The sequence below is a fragment of the Solanum stenotomum genome, chromosome 2, assembly GCF_019186545.1.
Source record: "Solanum stenotomum isolate F172 chromosome 2, ASM1918654v1, whole genome shotgun sequence".
NCBI lineage: Eukaryota > Viridiplantae > Streptophyta > Magnoliopsida > Solanales > Solanaceae > Solanum > Solanum stenotomum.
Window position 1 is genome coordinate 68,967,087 of NC_064283.1, and position 22,407 is coordinate 68,989,493.

General features: G+C 33.4%; 2 protein-coding genes across 2 annotated transcripts; one reads left to right on the forward strand and one right to left on the reverse strand.

Annotated features, from left to right (window-relative positions):
• Positions 1-4,481: 4,481 nt before the first annotated feature.
• LOC125857118 (outer envelope pore protein 37, chloroplastic) lies at positions 4,482-10,478 on the forward strand. Its single transcript, XM_049536790.1, has 6 exons — positions 4,482-5,056; positions 6,953-7,042; positions 7,463-7,645; positions 8,469-8,563; positions 9,080-9,200; positions 10,099-10,478. The coding sequence occupies exons 1-6, from the start codon at positions 4,655-4,657 to the stop codon at positions 10,228-10,230; spliced, it is 1,023 nt and encodes a 340-aa protein (XP_049392747.1). The 5' UTR covers positions 4,482-4,654; the 3' UTR covers positions 10,231-10,478.
• A 555-nt stretch (positions 10,479-11,033) lies between these two features.
• On the reverse strand, positions 11,034-20,067 carry LOC125857117 (plant UBX domain-containing protein 7). The gene is made up of 10 exons (XM_049536789.1): positions 19,820-20,067; positions 18,249-18,373; positions 18,030-18,143; positions 16,075-16,270; positions 14,692-14,769; positions 14,501-14,569; positions 12,852-12,995; positions 12,593-12,728; positions 11,849-12,114; positions 11,034-11,475 (listed from the first exon to the last, which is right to left on the reverse strand). The coding sequence occupies exons 1-10, from the start codon at positions 19,919-19,921 to the stop codon at positions 11,311-11,313; spliced, it is 1,395 nt and encodes a 464-aa protein (XP_049392746.1). The 5' UTR covers positions 19,922-20,067; the 3' UTR covers positions 11,034-11,310.
• Between the last annotated feature and the right edge of the window lie 2,340 nt (positions 20,068-22,407).

Consider the following 22,407-nt stretch of genomic DNA (forward strand, 5'->3'; position numbering starts at 1 on the left):
TAGCTTATTTCCGATTTTGCTCTTTGTTAATTACAATGTAATAAATTGAATCTTATTCAACAAATAAATATGGTTTTTCCTTTATTTCCTCTTGGATACCATCAAAATACTTCATAAATTTACTATATATGCCTTTCTAACTGCTGAAATTTGAGTAAACAATTGATTGTTTGTACTATGTTGTGTTGTTAAATGGCTTAACTTCTCATTTGGGTTGTTAATACAGTAGTTTCAACTTCTGAGCCTGAATTGGGTTGTCCCTCTAAACGAGATTGTAGTTTTACATGGGCATGTTTACTTTTTCGTATTCAATTTTTTTGTTTGGATGGTATCTAATCTTCTTACGCCCTCGGCTTTTATTCTAGGTGACTTCCCACAGGGGATCATTGCCCTTTGATGAAAAACAATGGTGCTTGAGGATTATTTGTGTGTTAATGGAGTCATCCTTTCAATCTTCTTAATTTTTTCATTTTCTAGGGAGTTATGCTTCAATACGTTGAGAGTTTGATCTCTAAAACTCCAAGAAATTTGATATACAATGATTGATTTCAACTTTATCACTGGGCTGTAAATTGCAAGGGAGGATAACTTTACAAGTTGTATCTAAGACCCTTAACTATCGGATGGACAATTTTATTAGTCATTGTTAGGTTAATTATGTTCCAATGAAGGTATTCTTAAGGGTAAACTTTTATGTACTTAGTTGAGATACTTCTACGTCAATATATCTATAAATGCTTATAGTTCTGCTGTAATTGCATCAAACAAGCTTTCGTGATATTAACTCTATGTTTTTCTTTTAATTCAACTCCCATCTTGTGTCTCCAAACGATGATTGAAAGATTCACCATAAAAAAAAGAAAATGTTGGCACGGGCCATGCGCTTCTAGTTTACCATAGAAATGAATAATAACATTGAAATATTCATTCAAGTATTTATAACTAAATTAAAAAAATAAATGCACATATATAAGGAGGGGATTTGTAAATTATACATACTAAAGTATATAGTTAATTGGGTAAAACTAAATATAAAACTTTACAAGAAACAAGTATTAAAATACATATTTAATCAAATAAAAATCAAGAAAATGATTATAGGTCGATCAAAATTGGTTGCCAACACCAAGTATATTAATTCCCACGAGTGGGGAATATAAAGGGTAGAGTGTACCCAACCTTGCAATAATCCAGAGGTTGTTTTTCTTATGAACAACTTTCACATATAGCAAACATAAAAATAATATTTGTATGTTATAGTTATAGTTTGTATAATTGCGCTCCATAGCAAATTTCAAATTGTATAACTCGTTGGCAGGAGCTTCAGATTTGTATAAATTTGTTGGCAGGCCATTTGTATAAATCGTTGGCAGCCTTTCGTTTGTATAAATCGCTGACAGCCTCTCAATTCAATTTTATGTGTTTATATATCTGCATAAAATTTGAAATTTGTATACAATTTAATTGAAATAAAACATTTGTATATCAAATATCTCTCTCTCTCGCTTTATACAACACAAATTATACATTGTAATTTGTATAATTTGTGTTTATATAAAGCAAGAAAGAGAGAAAGGCAAAAGAGAATTGGACAGGGGAAGATATGTATTTGTATAATTATAAGTGTATAGAACAAAAATGTATGTATTCGTATTTGTATATACAGTTTTATCTCGCTTTATACAAACACAAACGCATTTTATACATTTGTGTTTGTATAAAAGTGAGAGAGGTGAGGGAGAGATTGGCGAGAGTGGCGAGCGAGAAACCTAGGGAGAGAGGCGAATGACAACGATTTGCTACGGGTTACAATTAATCAAGTTGTGGTTATAGCATTTAATTTGAATTAATAGTTTGTTATTTTATAAATTTTTTCCCTTTTCGAAATACCATTGGCACAACTGCTCAAGTAACATATAACAAGGCAATTTGAAAAAGAGGTTGAACAAAGCATAGCAAATAATCGAAAAAGCGTATGTAACACAGACCATACATAGAAGAATAATGTGATAAACAAAGCATAAGAAACAACAATCAACATGTAGTAGCAATAATGCAAGAACAAGGAGCTAAGAAATTGTTTGGCGTGAGGTATAAGGTATAATAATTTCAGTATAAAATATAGAATTATTTTATCTCATGTAAATATTAAATAGTCATTGAGATAACTTATTCCTAACCAAAGACCCCTAAGAGAACTTCTACCCTAAACAACACAATCCATCGCAAAATATGTGATACATATCTTTGCTGCTGATTAACTTTTTTTGTGTCAATAAACTGTTGATAATTACTTGAACCTTATGACTATATATATAAAAATGAAATAGTCTTCAACTGTTTTTATCTCAATACATATCTATTCATACGTTTTCTCACAACATAGATACAATTATATCCTTATATTTAGAAGCAATAAATATGTGTTAGAGTTTTGCCATAATTTTTATTTTTACCAAGTGTTTTAACTTTTCGTGAAAGGAAAAGTTATAGACCTTTTTGTTATATCAGAAGAACATAATAGCATCTATAATCATTTCAAAAGTTTTGTATATGGAGATATTTTCTCTCAATAGTTTCAGTAATTTCTTAGTTTTTTTCACATGTAGGTCAATTGGTCAAATCATAAAATAATATTTTGTCTTTTAGTATAACTTTTTGTGTCATCTGATTTATCAATATGATTTATAATTGTAAACTTTTGCATGAATCCCTGATTCTTTCGAATCCAACATATTAATAAAGAGTGGTAAAGTATTTACCGGCATTAGTTAATTGTTATTGAATCCGTTATTGGTATAGGTTTTGGCATTTACAAAGAGTGTGAAAATGTAATTGTCACCAGTAGTTGCCTCTAAAAACATATATTGTGAACTGCGACTATTAAATTATTGTCGTCAATTAATTACCACTATAAATCAATTTTGATGTAGTGTACAAGATACAAATAAGGTGTGACTCATGTGAGCATACATTATTCTTTTCAAATTTCATTTGTGAGATTAGATTGTGTGTAATTATGATAATAATAATAATGTGGGAACTCAATAATTGTGTAGTGTTTTTTTATTCAATTACCCAAATAATGTCGGGTGTGTAATTGGCATGGAGGAAAATATACTCCATTTTTTGCTTAATACATGGCCAACTCCATAATTTTGTTAGAATATTTTATTTAGACACTCAAATTAAGTTATGTTTCAATTAAACACTTCAATTTTTAATAAAGTGTTTCAATTAGACATTTTTGTATAAAAAATATTTGTGTATTTTCATTCGTCTATAAAGTGGTTAAATTAACCACATGAAATATGACATCTCATTTAATTGTACGCATCAACCTTAGGTAGAAAATGTCTGAGGTTATGTGGCTTATTGAGACAGATACATATAATTAAATGAGACAACATATTTTATGTGGTTAACTTAATTACCAAACAGACAAATGAGGACACATACAAAAAGGTTCATTCAAAATTTGAACCCAAAGTGTCTAATTGTAACACTTTTTTCTATTGATTAAATAATTATAACACTTAATTAGGAGTTGAGATATTCAATTGGAATATGACTTAGTTTGAGTGTATGAAATATTCTAATAAGTTTAAGTGGTTGATTATGTATTAAGTCTTTCAATTTTATCATGTTTGGTTGAACAATTTTTAGTAAACAATTTAGTCCATAAATTTCAAATATAATAACAACCTATCTAGGGTATCAAAACATAAAATAGAATACTAAAATTTATTTATTGTATTGTATCGTTAAATTCATCACTAGTTAACAATGAAAAGTCAATTTATATAACAAATTTAATGTTATTGTGTTACCTTAATTTTTTTATTTCCATCATTTTATCTTTTACCCTTCCTTTCAACAATAACTTTATCTCATATCCTATTTTTCTTGTAAGTTTATTCTTTAAATTATTGATACATGACATTATGTAATTACGAAGAACAATACCATCTATTCAAATAATATAGTGAATAAAAAAAAATATAATACTAATACAACACAACACAATACAATATCTTACTTCTTTCCACAAAGAACTTTTGCTTCTCAAGATTCGTTGTATGACTATTACATAAGAGTAGAACATTGTTATCAAAGAGAAAGCATATAAGAGAGTGTTGGGCACTATACAATATTAGAATATTGTTATCGAATGAGATACTATTTAACTACTATAACTATACATTACTTCCTTCGTTCCATTTTATGTGGCACCATTTTCTTTTTGGTCAGTCCCAGAAAGAATATCACATTTACTTATATGATAAGTATTTAAAGGTGCAATTCCTCTTTTACCCTTGTTGGTCCTACATAATCTTAAAGATAGTACCCAAATACACTTATGAGAAAAGTCAGTCTACTTTTTAATATGACTATTTTTGAAGGGATAATTTGGTAAACATTTCAAAGTCTTCATTTATTTTTTAACACCGTATCCGATCAAATGTTGTCACATTCGGGAGTATAAAACAATAGATACCGACCGTCGAAATAGAATGTTAAATAGCTCGTAGAAGAAGGTAATAAATAGAAATAAATCTTCATATACATTTCCGCCTAAAATTAAGTCCACTCTCCCCTCTCTACTCTCTCTCATACAAAAAGCACAAAATTTCTACAAAATTTTCATTTTCTAATGGCGGAATCCAAATTGGAATTGAAATCCCCACCAAACCCTAACTCCTTAATTGTCTCAGCACCACCTTCATCTCCACCGGAATCACCGCCGGTGACTACCGGTGGTGGATTTGTTCCAGCGGTATGGTTCCGGCAACGGCCGAAGATAAGAGTGACGACGGAGTTTGACAGCGATAGCTCTGTATTCTTCCACAGAATTTCATGCAAAGTGCTGGATAGTTTAGCGAAGTTAAAGTTTTCGTTTCAGAATAATGGTAAGGGTGAGCTATCGGATCCTCAATTGGCGTTAACTTCGAAGTATTTGTCACTTCATTATGATATTGAAGAGAAGAATGCTCTTGTCAATGCCTCGTTTGATGTGGCTCCTGGTTTGCAGTTTAAGGCTGTTCATGAAGTAAAGGTGTGAAGTTATACTGCTTTATGTAATACTTTTTTGTGGGTACTGAGTATTGGTGTTTGTATTTTGATTATGGAGTTTTGAATTCTGTGTAGCTTGACCTTTATTTGGTTTCTAATTTTCTGTGAAAATAGAATACAACAACATACTCAGTATAATCCAACAAGTGGGGTTTGGGAGGGTAGTGTGTACACAGACATTACCACTATCCTGTGGAGTAGTCTCTGAAAATAGAGTATGGGTTCTAATTATTTTTGAAATGTTTACTTGGAAACTAAAAAGGCAATCTAAGTTATGATTTTTATAGCTGAACATTGTTAGAAAATGCTTTGCCGGACCCTGCGTGAACGGGGGATGTTTAGTGCATTGGGCTGCCCTTTTGCTTTATAAATCCTAATCAAAGAGTACATTGCTTGCCTCACCAAATCTTAAATATATTGATGCTCCTTAATTGACTTCTGGTTTGCATTTCAATACTGCATGTGTTGTGAAGGTCTGAGCTTTACTGCTTTGTGTAACACTTGTTCTGTAGGGGTGTTTATATTTATGTGATTTTGTATGCAGTACAGTTTGACCTTTTATTTGTCTAATTTTATACTGTCACTGTTCCATCCGATATCGGCAGATTTATGTGTCAATATTTTTGAAATTTAAGATACATAGTTGAAAATTATCTATGAAGTAATGTAAGTCATGATTTATTATGATTATATTTAGGAAATGTTTCAAAAAAGTCGAAGTAAAAGAAAACATGACTCCTTAAACTGTATTAGTGTCATATAAATGGGTCCCCAAGGGTTAGCTCACTTGACAAAGGTTGAGAGACTTGTGTCTTAGGTCACAAGTTCAAGTTTATGCGTTCAAGCCTTGTGTCAAGCAAACTAAGTCGAGTATATAGTTGAGAAGGGTAGAGGGGAGGTCCCATCATCCCCTAGTTTAGAATGCTACAGTTGGCCGTAAAGGTTGGTTCCAGACGGATTTCTCGATTATTAAAAAAAAAAGGGGATAAACGGAGTACATTTGTTTTGGCTTATTGATTTGTGTATGAATGTGAGGTGGGAGACTAGCCCAAATCCCCCACTTGCACTGTCTCATGCTTTTCCCATTTCCCATCTGGTGCAAGCTTTAATCAGTATAGAAACTCTGTATCTTGATTATCTTATTTTCTTGTGCAACTCCACATTGTAATTTAGGAAGGTGTGGATGACATGAACTAGGGTGGAAGGTGAGTAGGTAGGAGTGCATCTATACAAGTAAGTAGGGGTGTATTGTCTTGTTGCCCTTACTATCTGTTGTTTTGTGTAGTTTGATTTTAGAATTATTGTTGTAGTACTGTTCTGCTACTATTTGTTGTTTTTTGTTATTTTCTATCGTCTTTTGTACTTCCATACATCTTTTTCTAAAATTGTTTTGTCTTGAGCTGAGAGTCTATCGGTATCAACCTCTCTACCTCACCTCTGAGGTAGGGGTAAGGTCTGCGTACACTCTACCCTCTCAGATCCCACTATGTGAGATTACATTGGGTATGTTGTTGTTGTTATAACCTGAACTCCTAATCCAGTCAAACACCATCATACAAAATGGGGTGGAGGAAGTAGACAATACAGAGTTTGATGAACTTGGCACATATAAAGATACACATGCTTTCTTTCCTATCTTTTATGTGCCATCCTGTTGTGAACCTAAATTGTGCTGAAGTTATTGGCAAGTTTATTGCCAATTGATGTTGCATGATCATTATTAAACTCTAGTTTTCTAGAAATACATGTGACACTTTGACTCGTTTATGTGTTGCTTCAGTCTCCGTATTACTATCTAGTATGTGATATGATTGCTTCTGTTTTCATGCTTTATGTGTACTATACCACTTCTCACTCACACTTCTTTTGGTCATACTAGTCGCAACAAGGAGAACTGGCAATGGTAGCTGATCTGGCAGGTCCAGCTTACAAGTTTGAGTTGTCTTCTGCTGTTCCAGCAATTGGCAAGGTATGACCGTATCTCTATGTACAGTTTTCGATTCGGATTCAATGTTATCTTTGAGAAAAATAACTGTTGAAGATATTATCGACATTCTGTAGGTTTATAATATTGACTATGGTTCCTGATTTACCTTTGAGAAGACTACAGGGAATGTAAACTGAGCTTACAGTACTTACGGCTTCTTAAGCTCGTGTCTAAACATATTGATTGGCACTTCATTACTGATAGATATAGCATCGTATATTGTTGTGCAGTTGTGCTATACAATAAAATCTTACCTTTCTGTTTGGACAGTGATGAGAAAGCTTACATTTTCAGAATGCTATTAGTATCTTATGTTTGACGAAGACTGGCACCTGAGTTTGGCTCTATCTGTGCTTTATCTACCATTTTTGTCTCATTCATTCTATAATCATCCTGCTGCAGCCAAGAGCAACCATCAGATTTCCTTTAGGTGAAGTTTCACTAGAGGAGAAAGAGGAGGAGGAGGAGGAGGAACAAGCTAAGAGAATACTATCAGTGAATGGAATCCTCAAAGGCCAAATCATGAATGGAGTTTGTACTGCAAAATACAAGGATGAAGCTTTGGATCTGAGATACTGCTTTAAGGTAGTTTCTTTTTCGCTACTTGTTCATTTTGTTTTGACCCAACTTTTATTGGATTGCAGATGTCCAGTCCTTTATGCTTTTCTTGAGTTCTTTCTTGGCTGTTAAGCTGTTGGTCACTGTTTTATATCATTTGGTATTTAGTTGTACACCAGATGAAATGCTCTATCTCTCTCTCTTAGATACACACAAGGTGGTCTATTACTCTTGAAAGGAGAGCACATGAAGCATATTTCTTAGGCTGAACATGTGAAGTGAAGCAAATTTAGTAAACCAACATGTGACAATACTAAATTTGCATTATGTTTTATTGTTTTATGAAGGATTTGTTTCATGTTTCACTTTAATGTAATTGCCCTTTTTAGTGTTTAGTAACTTAAAAGAAAAATAAACAAAAAACAGAAATAGATAATAGGTGAAAAGAGAATTATATCATATATCTAGAGTGGCAAAATCATCTTTTGGATTCTCATAGCTGTTTATCTGTTTTTCCCCTCTCTTTAAATCGACAACCTGTGGTAGAAATTGATGGTGTCTGAAATAACAATATTTGTTGCTGAAACTTATGCTGTAAATCAGATTAAATATTTTTTTTTTAGTTTTGTATTTTTCTGAAACTTTTTCCTTTGCATTCTCTTTGAATAGGTCTGCATGTTCTTTTTGATTCAATTGATCACCTCAGTTCTTCTGTCTCTGTGTATCTAGAATGCACACCAAAATTGATTATCTTAAAGACTTGCAGCATCTGATTCCGTAATTTATATGGTTTGGAAGTTTCTCTCTACATTTGAATCTATATTTGGAGTTGACCATTCCTATGTTTCAGGATGAGCAAATGACATTTATTCCTAGCATTTCCTTGCCTTCAAATGCAATGTCATTTACCTTCAAGCGTCAATTCGGTCCTTCAGACAAGTTGAGGTGATGTCCCCACTCTCTATCTCCATTTAACCTCAATGTTTGTTTGGTAGATTATGATTTTCCTATGCATATGCATATCATATCTAACATTAGTACCTTTTGTTTACTTACAAAAGAAAATGTACTATATATCAGATGTCACTGATTGATTAGAAACTGTTATAGTGAGATTATTCTGGAGTTCGGATAATGAAACTTTATTTTCCTGAATATACCATAAGGGTGGGAACTGCTATTACACTGCCTGATTCACGCAGCGTCGTATAGACATAATAATACATTTTTTCTTAATATGGAAATATAGCTCCAAGTTTAAAAGTTCCTCTCATGATTACAACTGCAGATTGTTGAATATATCAGCTCCTTTGTGAAATTCATGGATATACAACATTTACCATCGATTTCCATAAGTTTTGTATCCATGAACTTGATTCTTTTAACTGCTAACACATTTTTAGAAAAAAATTGAGATTTAATGGATGTTCTTCTATTGATATAATTTTTTTCTGGGGTCAGCTACTGGTATAATTTGGACACAAACTACTGGAGCACTGTCTATAAACACAATATTGGAAAAGACTTCAAGTTTAAAGCTGGTTATGATTCGGAAGTGCGACTTGGGTGGGCATCTCTTTGGGTAAGTTTTGTTGGCAACCCTTTCACAAATGGGGACAAACTGCTTTTTGAGCTTTAATTGCTATGCTGCTTTAATTTGCCTTGGTAGTTATCTTCAAGTTCATTGACAGCCCTTATCAAAAAAGTACATTGATAGCTTTGACATGTTCCTTTCATTTCTTCAAATTAGTTATTTTTTTAACAATTGAAGTTTTACTTGCCCTTTTTTGTAAGTTTTTGTTCTTAATGTCTAGAGGGAAACTAGCGTGAACACTATGACAATAATTAAAGGTAGAAACAATCAAAAAGGAAAGTCTCTTTCTCTCTATGTAAATAAACCCCACAGTCAAAAAAAATCTAACGTCTTAAGATGAGGTATACACCTTTGTATTTAATCAGTTCTGAAGAATGTTTATTGGAACAGCCCCGCCCCCCAAGTATGTTTATTGCAGTGGTTTGTCAATGATATGCAGATCTCACACTCATATGTTAAAAGATTCTTTTACTTTATGATTGTCTCATGTGATTCTTTTTGGTTTCATCTTATTGTATGGAACCTGATAACCCCATTATTTCTTTCGTCTTTTCCACGTACTCTGGCCGCTGCACATTTGTCACGATACTGAATATTTTAGCTTATGATCAAGATCCTGATATGGTTTCATCCATTTGACATATTGATCCTGATGACAGGAAATAAAGAAAAAGAGGCACTAACAATGTTGTGTGATAATCTTATAGTATACAGATGCTTATTTATCTAATGATTGGATGCATAACAAAATGGAAAGAATACGAAACTGTGCATTGCCCTAATTGCTCACTCTATAAGGAGTACATATGATTGAATGATGCATCATTTTCTTTGAAATCGTAGTCTTCAGCATGGATTTTCATATCATGTTCTTCTGTTTGTTTAGGTTGGCGAGGAAAGCGGAAAAGCAAAGACAGCTCCCATGAAGATGAAAGTACAGTTTATGCTTCAAGTGCCTCAAGATGACATTACATCTTCATCTTTGATGTTCCGCGCGAAGAAGAGGTGGGATATATGAACTATGATGACATAAGACCCCCACTCTCTTACCCTGCTGTATCGAGATAGTTGTTTACAGTGGAAAATGGATGTTTCACTCCTAAAGTAAAATTATTCGTCGCCAGTTCTGAACCTTCCTACCATATTCATTTATGTTGTTACTTTCATATATGCTAGTTAAAGCTTAGCAACAACTTTTAAATCAATCATGTTTGCACTCAATAAACCCTGTTCTTTCAGTTGAGTGAGATTTTGGTAAATTTTCTACCATGTGTTTCAAGCTTTCTTTTAACTTGTTCTGATAGAAAAGGCACATGAGTTTTTCTTTTGCCTTTAAAGTATTTTCCAAGTCTGTATTATGTGATGGAGTATGTGATATCACTATTTTTTATAGGATTATATTGAGGGATATAAGGGATTGCAATGTATATGGAACCTAACCTATTTGAGATCATGGGGTAGGTTATGAAGGTGAAAATGGGAGGCTTATTTATAGGGTAATGAATATTCACACTAATTATTTCATAATATTCTTATCTTTTGTTATAGTTTCCCAAGTGCACAACACTGTCCTCTAAAAAGGAACAAGAAAATAACATTTAGTAACTTAGATGGATGAAATTTCTCCACCATATGCATATTTTGATCAGTGAATATTTGATATCATAGTTATACAAAATTAAGGTATTTAGCTAGCCATTTCTTGTATGATACTAAAGGTTTGGATCACAATCTTTAGGGTTGTTCGAAATGGGGATTTAATGTGCTCTTCTATTGATATAAACAAAAAATAGCATCATAATATATGGTAAAGATATAAAATTGACAAGACTAAAAGCCACCAAGAACTAATCATAATTATGTACATGTTTAGCAAAATGTACAAACTTCATACCATCTTATACAAATTCAAAGCCAAGATACTATATTTGAAAGCAAAATACAGCAAAAGAAGTAAAGGTAGAAAGCAACTTTTTTCTGTTTTTTTTTTTCTTTTCTTATCTTAAATAAGTAGATAACGCAGAAAGCACCCGAGCAGAAGGAACATGCCCTCTTACATCGACATCCTTACTGAGCAACTATAAATAAAATCCATTGCTCACTCCCAAGTGAATGAAATAATAGAATTGGCAAGACCGGATTCCTCAAAGGTCATGTTGTTATCGAACTCCAAAAACTTTGATACACCTGGAATTGCTTGCGTGAATTTGAATGGCCTCGACTCAGCTTCCTCAAACTGAGTAGAACAGAAGGACCATAGCAGCTGAAAAGAGAAAAGACATCATAAGACGGCTGCACTTCAAATAATCATATTAACGTGTCAAAAGATCAAGGAAATCACTACATTACTAAAGAATATCGTGCCTTTATCAGATGCAGTTTAGTTTTCTTGTATTATATGGATAAATACGAAATCTAACTAACACTCTGTATCCTCGTGGGCTCAGGAGATTCAACTTCTGTAAATGTAACTATCATATGCTGAACTCTTTGAAAAGAATTTGTAAATCTATAAGCACAAAGCTGACATGTTAGCCTACAAGACTGGAATCTAGGAGGTCAAATCAGAATAAACCACAAGCCAAACTTGAGAGGCATCAACTCTAGTAAACAGGGAAATTAAAATAAAGGTTAACCTTAATTGAGTCGGTTCGTAAGAAATTCCTTTGAAGCCTGCGTCCATCAGGAAAGCGAATTGCAACTCTGCAGAGAAGGTTCCTGTCACCCTTGGGTTCTTCAGGTAGAGGTGGATAAGAAGGCTTCTTTATCAAGTTCTCCTCTTTTACAACATCACTGGCAGCTTCATTAGTCTCTTTAGAGGCAACTGAACCAGAATCTTCTATACCTTCCATAGAGGCTGCCAATGCTCGTTGTAGTTCTTCATCCTCTTCTCCAATTTCATCTGCACAAAACAAAGTGTTATAAATGAGATTCAATCTGGATTGAGCACGGCCTATTTATATTTTTCTATACATTTCTATTTTTTATTGGGTGGAGGTGGCGGTTATCAACTTGAGACATGTCCAATGTGGTTGCTGGTCAAGACAAGTAACTCCTTTGTCTATATGAAGGTAAGCTACATACATGCACTTTACATTCATGCGCTTGGCTGACATGGACTGCAGATGTAACTCTCTCTGCATAATAAGGTTTAAATCAAGATGAATGACATAGAGACTTCGAAAACTGTCATGATCTCTTTACATGAGTTTCGAGGCCATATTATGAACTTGTAGACCCCACTGTGTGGGACTACACAGGGTATGTTGTTGTTGAGTGTCACCTCACTAAAAAGTTTCACTTTGCCTTTGCAATATATAGCTCTTCTCAAAAACTGAAACCTGTTACTTTGTACAGCATTAGAAAAACATTAAACTTACTCTGAGGCTGAGGCTGAGGTTGAGGTTGAGGTTGAGGTTGAGGATGACGAGGTGCCTGAGGAGTTTCTCTGGGTCGTTTATGAGATAGATTAACATGATATTCTGAGGGGCTAGCATCCATGAAGGATAGGAGATCCTGCATCAGAAAATAATAATATCGGTTCCCCTCAGTTGTATTAGATTGTTATAAACACACAAAGTTACTCAACTCCTACAACTTATGTAAGCAAGTAGAACAAGGTAAACAACAACAACGAACCTCTAGCAAAGTTTCTGGCTGAACCATTCCACGCCAAGAACGCATCTTCTGACCTGTTATAGGATCAATTACCAATACGACAGGCATAGAATCTAACTTGTAGTACGTGCAAACTTTGCTGCCCTCCTCAGTATCATCATACACCTGCATGCAAACAAGCAAACTGAACATTGGGTGAAACAGAGACATTTTTCAGACTTTTAACTACTCCGACTCCAACCAAAAAAAAAGAAGGGAAAAACACAGAAGTAACTAAAGCTACTACTTTCAGAACCATGCAGCCAATATGATGACAAGAATAATGTAGCCCTTCGGGACTTCCAGTAAAATGACAGTAATTTAGTATCTCCTTCAGAAAATCACCCCAAATAGAACAAAGGAGACTGCCAGCTTTATCCATTGTGTCTTTTCCATCAGCTCTTGCAAGTACAAACCCAAGATTGTGACACAGATTCTACAGGCCAGATGTTCAGCATGGATATATGAATTGAAACTTTGCTCTCTCAATGGAACAGTTTATGGGTCCCCATTTAGTCTGGTAGTTAAAAGTTGCTCACACTAATAACTGTTTCCAAGTTCTCTCAAGAACTTTTAACTCTTTACATCTTACCATGTAGGCTAGTCCATTACGGGTTCACTAGGAAGCTAGACTAACATCAAACTTATATACCCATTGGCGGTCTTATCTCTAGCTGCTAGCTATGGCGTCAAAGTTATCAGAAATGTATTTGGGATTGTGTCCACAATCTATTCCAAACATTTACCCAGGCACCTTCAGGAGTGTAAGGACTGCATGCCATGTGCTCCTTTGAGCGAGTGTGGAACCATATTTTTTCCTACTTCCTTCCCCTGTCCAAGCTCAAGGCTAAAGAAGCTCATGTATTTCAAACTGTTAGATTAGGTCTTAGGCCTAACTCACACCCCAAAAGCTAGCTCAAAGGGAGGAGGATTGCCCAAGCTTTATAAGGAGTCCACCCATCTCATTAACCTCCGATGTGGGACTTTTGTCATTCTTTAACACAAACTAGAGGGGATAGTGATACAGCAAAACCTGGCATTTTAGTCAGGCACATTAACATTACATGTGGAAAAAGTATGCACATAGGGTGTGTTCGGTTGGTCAAAATTTTCCATGGAAAACATTTTCTTCGTACCGAACACACCCATAGTTTCTCGTTCTTTTGCTTTCTTTCAAGACCAAAAGATTCTATTGATGTCGTCTAACATGACAACATACAGAGCCAAATTTCTAACAGACTTCGGCACAAGAAGTTCTAACAGCTCTAGTGACCTTTGGAGATATATCTAGCAAATCTACTAAGTTACACATAAAAGATGAGGCACACTGGTAAAACAGCATGCAATTCTGACTACCAAACTATTTTCTCCATTTCAATTTGTTTGTCTTACTTTCGTTTTTTATCCGTTTCAAAAAGAACGACGCTTTCCATTTTTGGCAACCCACATATCACTTAAGACCACAAGATGGAAGGACATTTTGGTACATTCTCCATATCTTTAGGTTTAGACATAAAATTAAGAAGTTTTCTTTACTTTCTTTAACTCCGTGCCAAGTTATAACCAGACAAACAAATTGAAACAAAGGGAGTAGTTTAAAAGAAAGAAATAAAGAAAGGAAGAGCGCCAACCTGCCAGAAGATGAAGTTACTTTTGATAGTCTGGGCAACAGCCTCATTAGCCCAAGTGTCTCGGTTAAGCTTCAAAAGCAGGTTACACAAACCAAAAGTGAGTCACAGACATAACTAGGAAAAGATTATATTGGCTCAGCTACTATGTTCCCAATATCTTTGTTTAGAGGAGGAGATGTCAAGAGATATACCATATGTGAGCTGAATTCTCGCGTGGACTGCATATTCACCAAGAGCCATTTGTTTTGCGCTCTAGCAGCATCTTTTGCCTGTAATTACATATAATTCAGTGTAACAACATCCAACAAAGGAACTAGGCGAAGTAGTAATGTACTCCCATAGAAAAAACATCATAATGAAGTACAACCCAAAAAGTTAAAACAAGAGACAGCAACCACTGACGCAAGATTTTGTTCTTTTCCATGTTACCAATTTCAAGAAAAAAAAATTGTTCTTTTCCACAGTTTAGAACACCCAGTTTGATAGGCATAAGACAAATGGATTAAAAATCAATTCAATGCAGTAAAACAAATACAGCCCTCCAGAACATTAATAAAGATTGCTATTCAACATAGTCTTTCCTTTTTAGAAAGAACAAATGACCCCAGTTCATAGATCCTAACAGTATCCTACTTTCTCAAATTTTGGCGCTTCAAAATATCCCATTTCGTACAGATAGTAGGCTGATGTTCATGGGGAAGTCACTTGTTTTTGTAAGACTCCCTACTTCCCTAAGAGTATCCTACTTTCTCGAATTTTGGCGCTTCAAAATATCCCCTTTCGTTCAGATAGTAGGCTGATGTTTATGGAAAGTCACTTGTTTTAGTAAGACTTCCTACTTCAGTATATTTATTGTACATGGTGGTGCTTTTAGTTATTAATGCAAACACTCTTCCTCTTTTGTTTTGATAAGTATATTAATGCAAACGCTCTTCTTTTTTTGATACGTACTATATTAATGCAAACACTTTTAAACCAACCAAAAAAAGAACAAAAGAGAGGGATGCGTAGACCATGTAATGTTATTTTTTAAAGTTCTGTACTTAATAATATAATATACACACAACAAATTTGTTCTTTTTAAATACATTTATTGATTAAAGTGATACACACGTGCAAAGCTTGTAAACTTAACAAGTTACTAGTAAAAGAATATGATAACTAGGATAAAATAAAAAGTAAAGAAGCAATGCTAGAAGCATAATAATAAGAAAATTTGACATCTAACATCTCTGAAAAGCCAAAACCAACAACATTGCAATTTACTTTGTTACCCCTCTACTTGAATAAGGGAACACAAGTAACCATCATCATCACTAGTTGTAAAGGGAATAACTTCTATTACTAATTTTGACTTTTGAAATGCCACAGCATTATAAGATTCTTTGGGTAACATATAAATCTTCCACCTGTCTACTCAATAGTTGACAGAACCCACCCGGCATAAATCTCAAATGTATAAATCCAGAAAACTCCTCGCAAGAGCAACAATAGCAAGGAAAATCACCACAGAAACAAATGAACTATTTACTAAAGCAGGAATGGCAAATCTTCCATTGATAAGGTCCACTTACCTTCTCAAAAGACCCATGGTACATCAAGGCAAAAGGAGGACGATACAAAGAAGCAAGATTGTCTTGAGCAGCATCTGCTGTAGAAGTAGAACGTTTCTCTGCCTCCCAGACTCCCGGATGCTTCATTTCCTCCTCAAAGTTGCGAAAGGGAACTACTAGACGAGGTTCACGTGATGAACCTCCCATTCCCGAAGAACTAAAGCACACAAAGAAAATCAATTAAACAAAAAAAAAAGAGTACAAATGAAAGGGAGGAAACATCCTTCAGAAAGAATATTAGAAAATGAAACAGCAAAATAGTACAGAATAGCAATGCATACAACCACTAGTATTCTTTGTCAAGACAGTCAATTAGCAATCTAAATGCATGTACTGCACAGACTCACACTCCAGATATTGCAAGAGATGGAAAGAAAGAGCCATACCACTTATGAAAGAGGTATGATAGTCGAGTGGTTTGCACTGACAGAATAATGAGTACAGTTCATGGTATAACTTGATTGCATCATAACCATAATAATGAAAAGAGAGACATGAAGAGGAAGAAGAGACCAATAGAAGGTTTAATTTATGAGCAGCATCAATTATTCTGAGTGATAGATATCTATAATAATGAGGGAACACACTTTTTCCTAGACTAGTTTAGCATATGTGCATGCACGTATATTTAGCATATTCATTTAAATGAGAAGTTTGACACAAATTTACATATATATATATACATATATATCAAAAAAAAAATTGCAATCACAAAACAAATATTTAAAAAAGATATTATCATCAAGATTGCGAGTACAATTTTGTGTATTCTTCTTTTCTAAAAGCCGTTAGTAGCATATTTCTCAAACTTTGGATGATTTGTCATGCAAATTGTGTCATCAGTTAGTCCAAGCTATTGATATACCCTTAGAATACGATTGCATTCAAATTATGAGCATATTGTTGGGATTGAAATAAGAGGGCATCGTGTGGAAGTCAACAAAGAAACCTTGAAATTATAACAAAGAGAAATTATAAAAATCTCATCATATATTAAAGTGGTTTGGTCAACTGACCTACATATGACTAATATAAAAAAAAGTACAAAACTATTGGGAGAATGATCTCCTCCTAAACAAGACTTCATTTGAGGACTACGTTGAGTATGTTATGATGTTGTAGAGAGGAAGGATCCTTAATTCATAGATGTCCAAAACATTTTCCTCCAAGAAAGGGGTTACCTAAGTATGGGAAAAAATATTTTTCCTTTGCAAAGTAAAAATGAATTATGGTATCAAATTTTTATGGTAATGTCATCTCTAGCTAATTTACATAAATAATGTGGTTACAAGCCTAAAATTCTAGATTTTAATATATAATTAATATAAGGCAAATCTTAATTATAGACATCTTATAATTTAGATTTATTTGTATATATTAATAATAATTTGAGAAAAAATAGTAAATGACAATTTTTTCTATTGTAAAATCTTTTAATGAAGGGAAAAATATTTCAATCAACATTTTTAAGGACCTCCGTACTTTTAAAGTAATATAGATAAATATCAATATGAGAGACCTTATGATGCCTCACATAAGAGACAAGAATTTTTACAACTATTATTAGCATTTTTAAACATTAGATTTAAATTGGATTTAGGAAAAATCACAACTTGACCAAACACCGCTTCTCTCCTTTCCATAGGGATCCGAAAGGGTAAACCCCTTCCTAACCAAAGGTCAAGAAGGTAAGACACTTTTGTGTACATTGCCCACAACCCACCTGGATGTGTTTACAGGTTCCTAAAACCTCTCATTCTTCATATTTTCTAGCACATGGAATTTAAAGTGATAGTATCTATGACATAAATGACCATGTTAACATCCAGTAAAACAGGAGAATGAGAAAAAAACTAAACGCTCTCACATATAGACAACGAAAGTAGTTTAGAAGCATGAGAAGTTGAACAGCATACCCATAAAGTACCGCATTGTCATAAAGAACTTCCCTTTTTACAGGTAAAGGTGGACGCACATCATCTCCATCGCCTTGTACCAAATTGGTGTCTACTGAGTCGTTTACAACTCCACTGGATCATAAGCAAGAAAAAAATTGCAAAACTACAAATAGTAAATAAAAAGGACAAAACAATAACTAAAATAGAAAGATCACAGGGTATCTATATTTAAAATACCTCAAGCTTGGATCACCAAGAAGTGCATCATTCCCCAACTGTGGAGAGTTAAAAAATGCTGCTGCCCCACTCTCATTTCCTATGTAGAAAAGCTGAATTGCTTCATCAAGCTTCCAGCTTGTTGCCTGCACGCACACAATATTTACAATCTCCACCATTTAGAAACTAGGCTCTAAAAATTACCAAAATGAAGAAAAATTGTCAATTCCAATTGCACCATAACTCAATATTCTGCATAGGCCCCTGATGAAAACAAGATGCTACAAGAGCCAAAATAAAGGAAAGGTCAATGCCATCAGTACCTACTCGGCATTTAATTATCTGCTTATTTTCCACCCATTGACTCGTGTTATAACCAATAAACAAGATAAATATATCCTCATACCCAACAACTAAAACGATCACAAAATAAGTTGCCGGCAAAGCTAGACAAAATTAACTTATGTGTGATGTAGAATCAGAAGGTCCAACAAAAGGGAAGAGCACAATTGACAACGGCTCAAAAAAGTATAAAATCCAATGTACAACTCTCACCCACCTCCTTTCCTAAATGCTGAACATGTGCCAAACAAAAAGAAATCCCTAAATTCATAAAACCTCCATAATTTTCACACCATCTCATTTTTTATTTCTTTTTAAACTAATAACATTTTTCAGAATTTGTATGTGATGTTTGGGTTACGTTCCAATCACTTTCCATATGCTGTATGAGATGGCTTTGAGACTTATGTACCTCCACTTTGTTTAAAACTCCCTTGATGTATAAAATGCTACTACTTAAACTCTTCATACCATCTCATGTTTTAGGAACAATATAAAGATAGAACGTAAAATTGGGCATACATCATAATATACTAGGCCCCAAAGATGCTAATTTTTCTTTCATAATGGTTATGTCCGGAAGGTCGCGTGCACCTCAACTACATATTCATCCTTGACTAGTGCCCCAGAGGTGCGAAATTTATCCAACCATTGTCATTATAAATGGTAGGATCATTGAATTATTGTTCCAAATTCCAAATCTGTATGCACTCAAACTGTTAACACAGTTCTTTCTATGAGCCAAAAGCCATAATCTAATTCAAAATAAAAATATTTCATAGACTTGCAAGTCAAGAACGAAATAAAAGAACATCTGATCCAACTTCTACCATTTAAAGCTATTTTTTTTGTGCCATAGAGCTATAATGGCATCACTCCGAAGCCATTAACAGCCAAAATTCGCCTTTACAGAGCTCGAATCTTCTTTTTACAAATAAATTCTTCTTTATAAAGCTCGGATCTTTAAACAACAAAAAAAAAAAACAAAGAACAAAAACTAAAGCTCAAATTGATTAATTCTATATCTCAACATGAAAATGCTGAAAACATACAACTTTAACTCTCCTAAAGCAATTAGGACCCAACATCTACAACCCGCACTTCGAATATAGTAAAATAAAGTTCAAATCGCACACTAGTCCACAGCCATAGCCGGAGAGTGCAATACCGGATCTGCTAACATCAGTAACCACATAAAGCAAAACACATGCATTCATACTAAGCAAGTCTAGAAACAGAAATTTTGAAACCTGGAGGAACTGCCGGGCAGTATCGGCGGTTTGTCCAACGGCGATTTCGAGGAAAGAAGAAACTAGCATCTGCTGGTCCGACGCCGACATTACGCCGTCCATGGCTTCTCTCTGTTCAATTTTCCGGCGGCAACTACTTAGAAAGAGAAATCGGAAACCCTAATTCTGAAGAATTTTTACCCTTTTGTAGATTTCTTCTGTAACACACCGATCTGTTCGTTTCGTTCTCCGGCTCAGAAAAGGGAATTTCTATCATAATAGTAATTTATATTATATTATATAGTTTTTCATATATATACATATTTTTAAATTTTTTTGGTTAATATTTTATATTTTATATATACATATACTTATACTTAATTTTGCTCTAATTATAAAAAGCTTCATTGTAGTTTTAAAAAAAATAAAAATCCCAACACTATTGTAAAAAATATAGAGAAAATAATAAAAATGGCCTCTTATTTTTGGCTAGAGAAAGAGGTTACTCGGTTTATTTTCGTATTTGGTTATGAATATTTTTGTGTAATAAACTAATAACTTATAAAATTACGTAAAAAAAATATATAAATTGTACTAAATTAGTCTAGTGTGATGAGATCGGCAAAAGCGTTGACAAGAGAATAAGGGTGGATTTAGAGTGGTAGGAATGGATTCTCGAAATTCAGTAACTTTCGCATAAACTTTGTATTTTATATTGAGAAATGTATTAAATATAAATTTAAAAAAATTGAAAATCTAGTAACAAGGTGATATCTTAGTTCATCTATAGAAATGGAGTTTGTTAAATACATACATATTAAATGAACTATTTGATATACTTAAAAAGAACTAGAATTACTTAATACATATTAAATGAAACTATTTAAAATTTACCCTCAAATATAAAGGGTCATGTTTATTATTTTCTCTAAATTTGTATATGGAAAATTACAAAAAATGTCTTCTAACTTATTCGAATAAGTTATTTACATAACTTAATTATATTGATAACTAGTCCCGCTTTTATTTTTATTTGGAGTGTCACACATAAAATATATTGTATCTTACACGTTTTGCTATATGTTAAGAAATTATTATTTTTTCTCTTCTCTTCCTTTTTTTTAGGTTACTTGTAAGAAAAAAGAAGATAAGGTTGTATATTTGCATGAAAAATGAATATATTATATATTATTAGAAGTGGTAAAATTTGTCTATAAAACATAACTTGTTCAATTTGTCAAAGATTGAGCGGGTTATTAATAATTTTTTTTTATTTATTCAACTTATTTCGGTCTATCAATTAGGTTGATATTAGAATGGGATGGCCATGCGATGCACGGGCCCAACATGTTATTGAAATAAATAAAGTTAACCAAGAATTCTTTGTACAACATCGGTATAACACAACTTTTTCTTTACAATATATGCAAAAATAATGCTAAAATTGCAAACTTCCATCAACAATTTCAGAGCTTCATTTGCAACACATGTTTCCGCTTGCTTCTTGTTTATATGTCTCAACTATGTGGGATAGCACGAGTTCAAGAAAGGAAGTGCATTGGGGTGCTTAAAGGAGTAAAAAAATCAAGTCCATTGCTTATTCCTTCTTGCATAGCTAAAAATATTTATATATATATATAATATTAGTTGCTTACCATCAAAGGTTGCACTTGTCAATATCGAGCAGTTCGACTCTTTGTACATATCACAATCAAACCAGACCATGAGTCTGAATAACATCACATTTCACCAATTTGTGTTGTCCAAACCATTGAGAGAATTTATTTATTGCATTAGCATATAATAGAACAACTTAATTAGTCTTCAAAATCTCTTGTTCTGTCTATCCTTGTGCTTCTTAATCAGGGGGTCATAGAAAGAGCACATATTAAAAATATTTGCTTCTCTTCGTCTCATCTACATCTCACATTTCATACATTCACAATCAGACTCATGAGTCAAAAGAAATAAGGTAGTACTATGAAAACCAAAATAAAAGGCTTGTGAATTACAAAATAAATATTTGTTTCACTTCTAATGAAGGACGTGGAAGGAATAAAAATATTCAGAGAATTGATGTGAGATTAAATTAGCTCTAAGTATTTGTGCAAGATAGTCACAAGCATTTTAGAGATCATACTTAGAATTAAGCGAAAGCTTCAGTTTTTCATCTACTATTTTATTTGCCAAACTAACAAAGGCAATAAGCAAAACATAGAGAATCACATCAATTAGTTGAAATTCTAAAAGATACAATTGATTTATTTTCTTTAGAAAGTGTATCGCTTAGTCTAAAATGTATCAATGATCATGCCACAAAACTCTAATGACAAAATATCATGCTACAAATAAAAGAAGATAACATATCGAATATATAACTCTATAAGAAGCATATGACAACAGTTTAATGCAATATTATTATATTACATAATGAGATTACTCCTATTTCACATATGATATAAAAAAAATTAGGAGTTAGTAGCTAATCTTGAGCAACAAATTCAAGGTTAAGAAAAAAGTTCCTAACAAATAGCCTTAATTATACAATGCTCCCATTACCCCCAATTAACATGACAACATTTGTTCTACTCACTCCCATTTTCCAAACT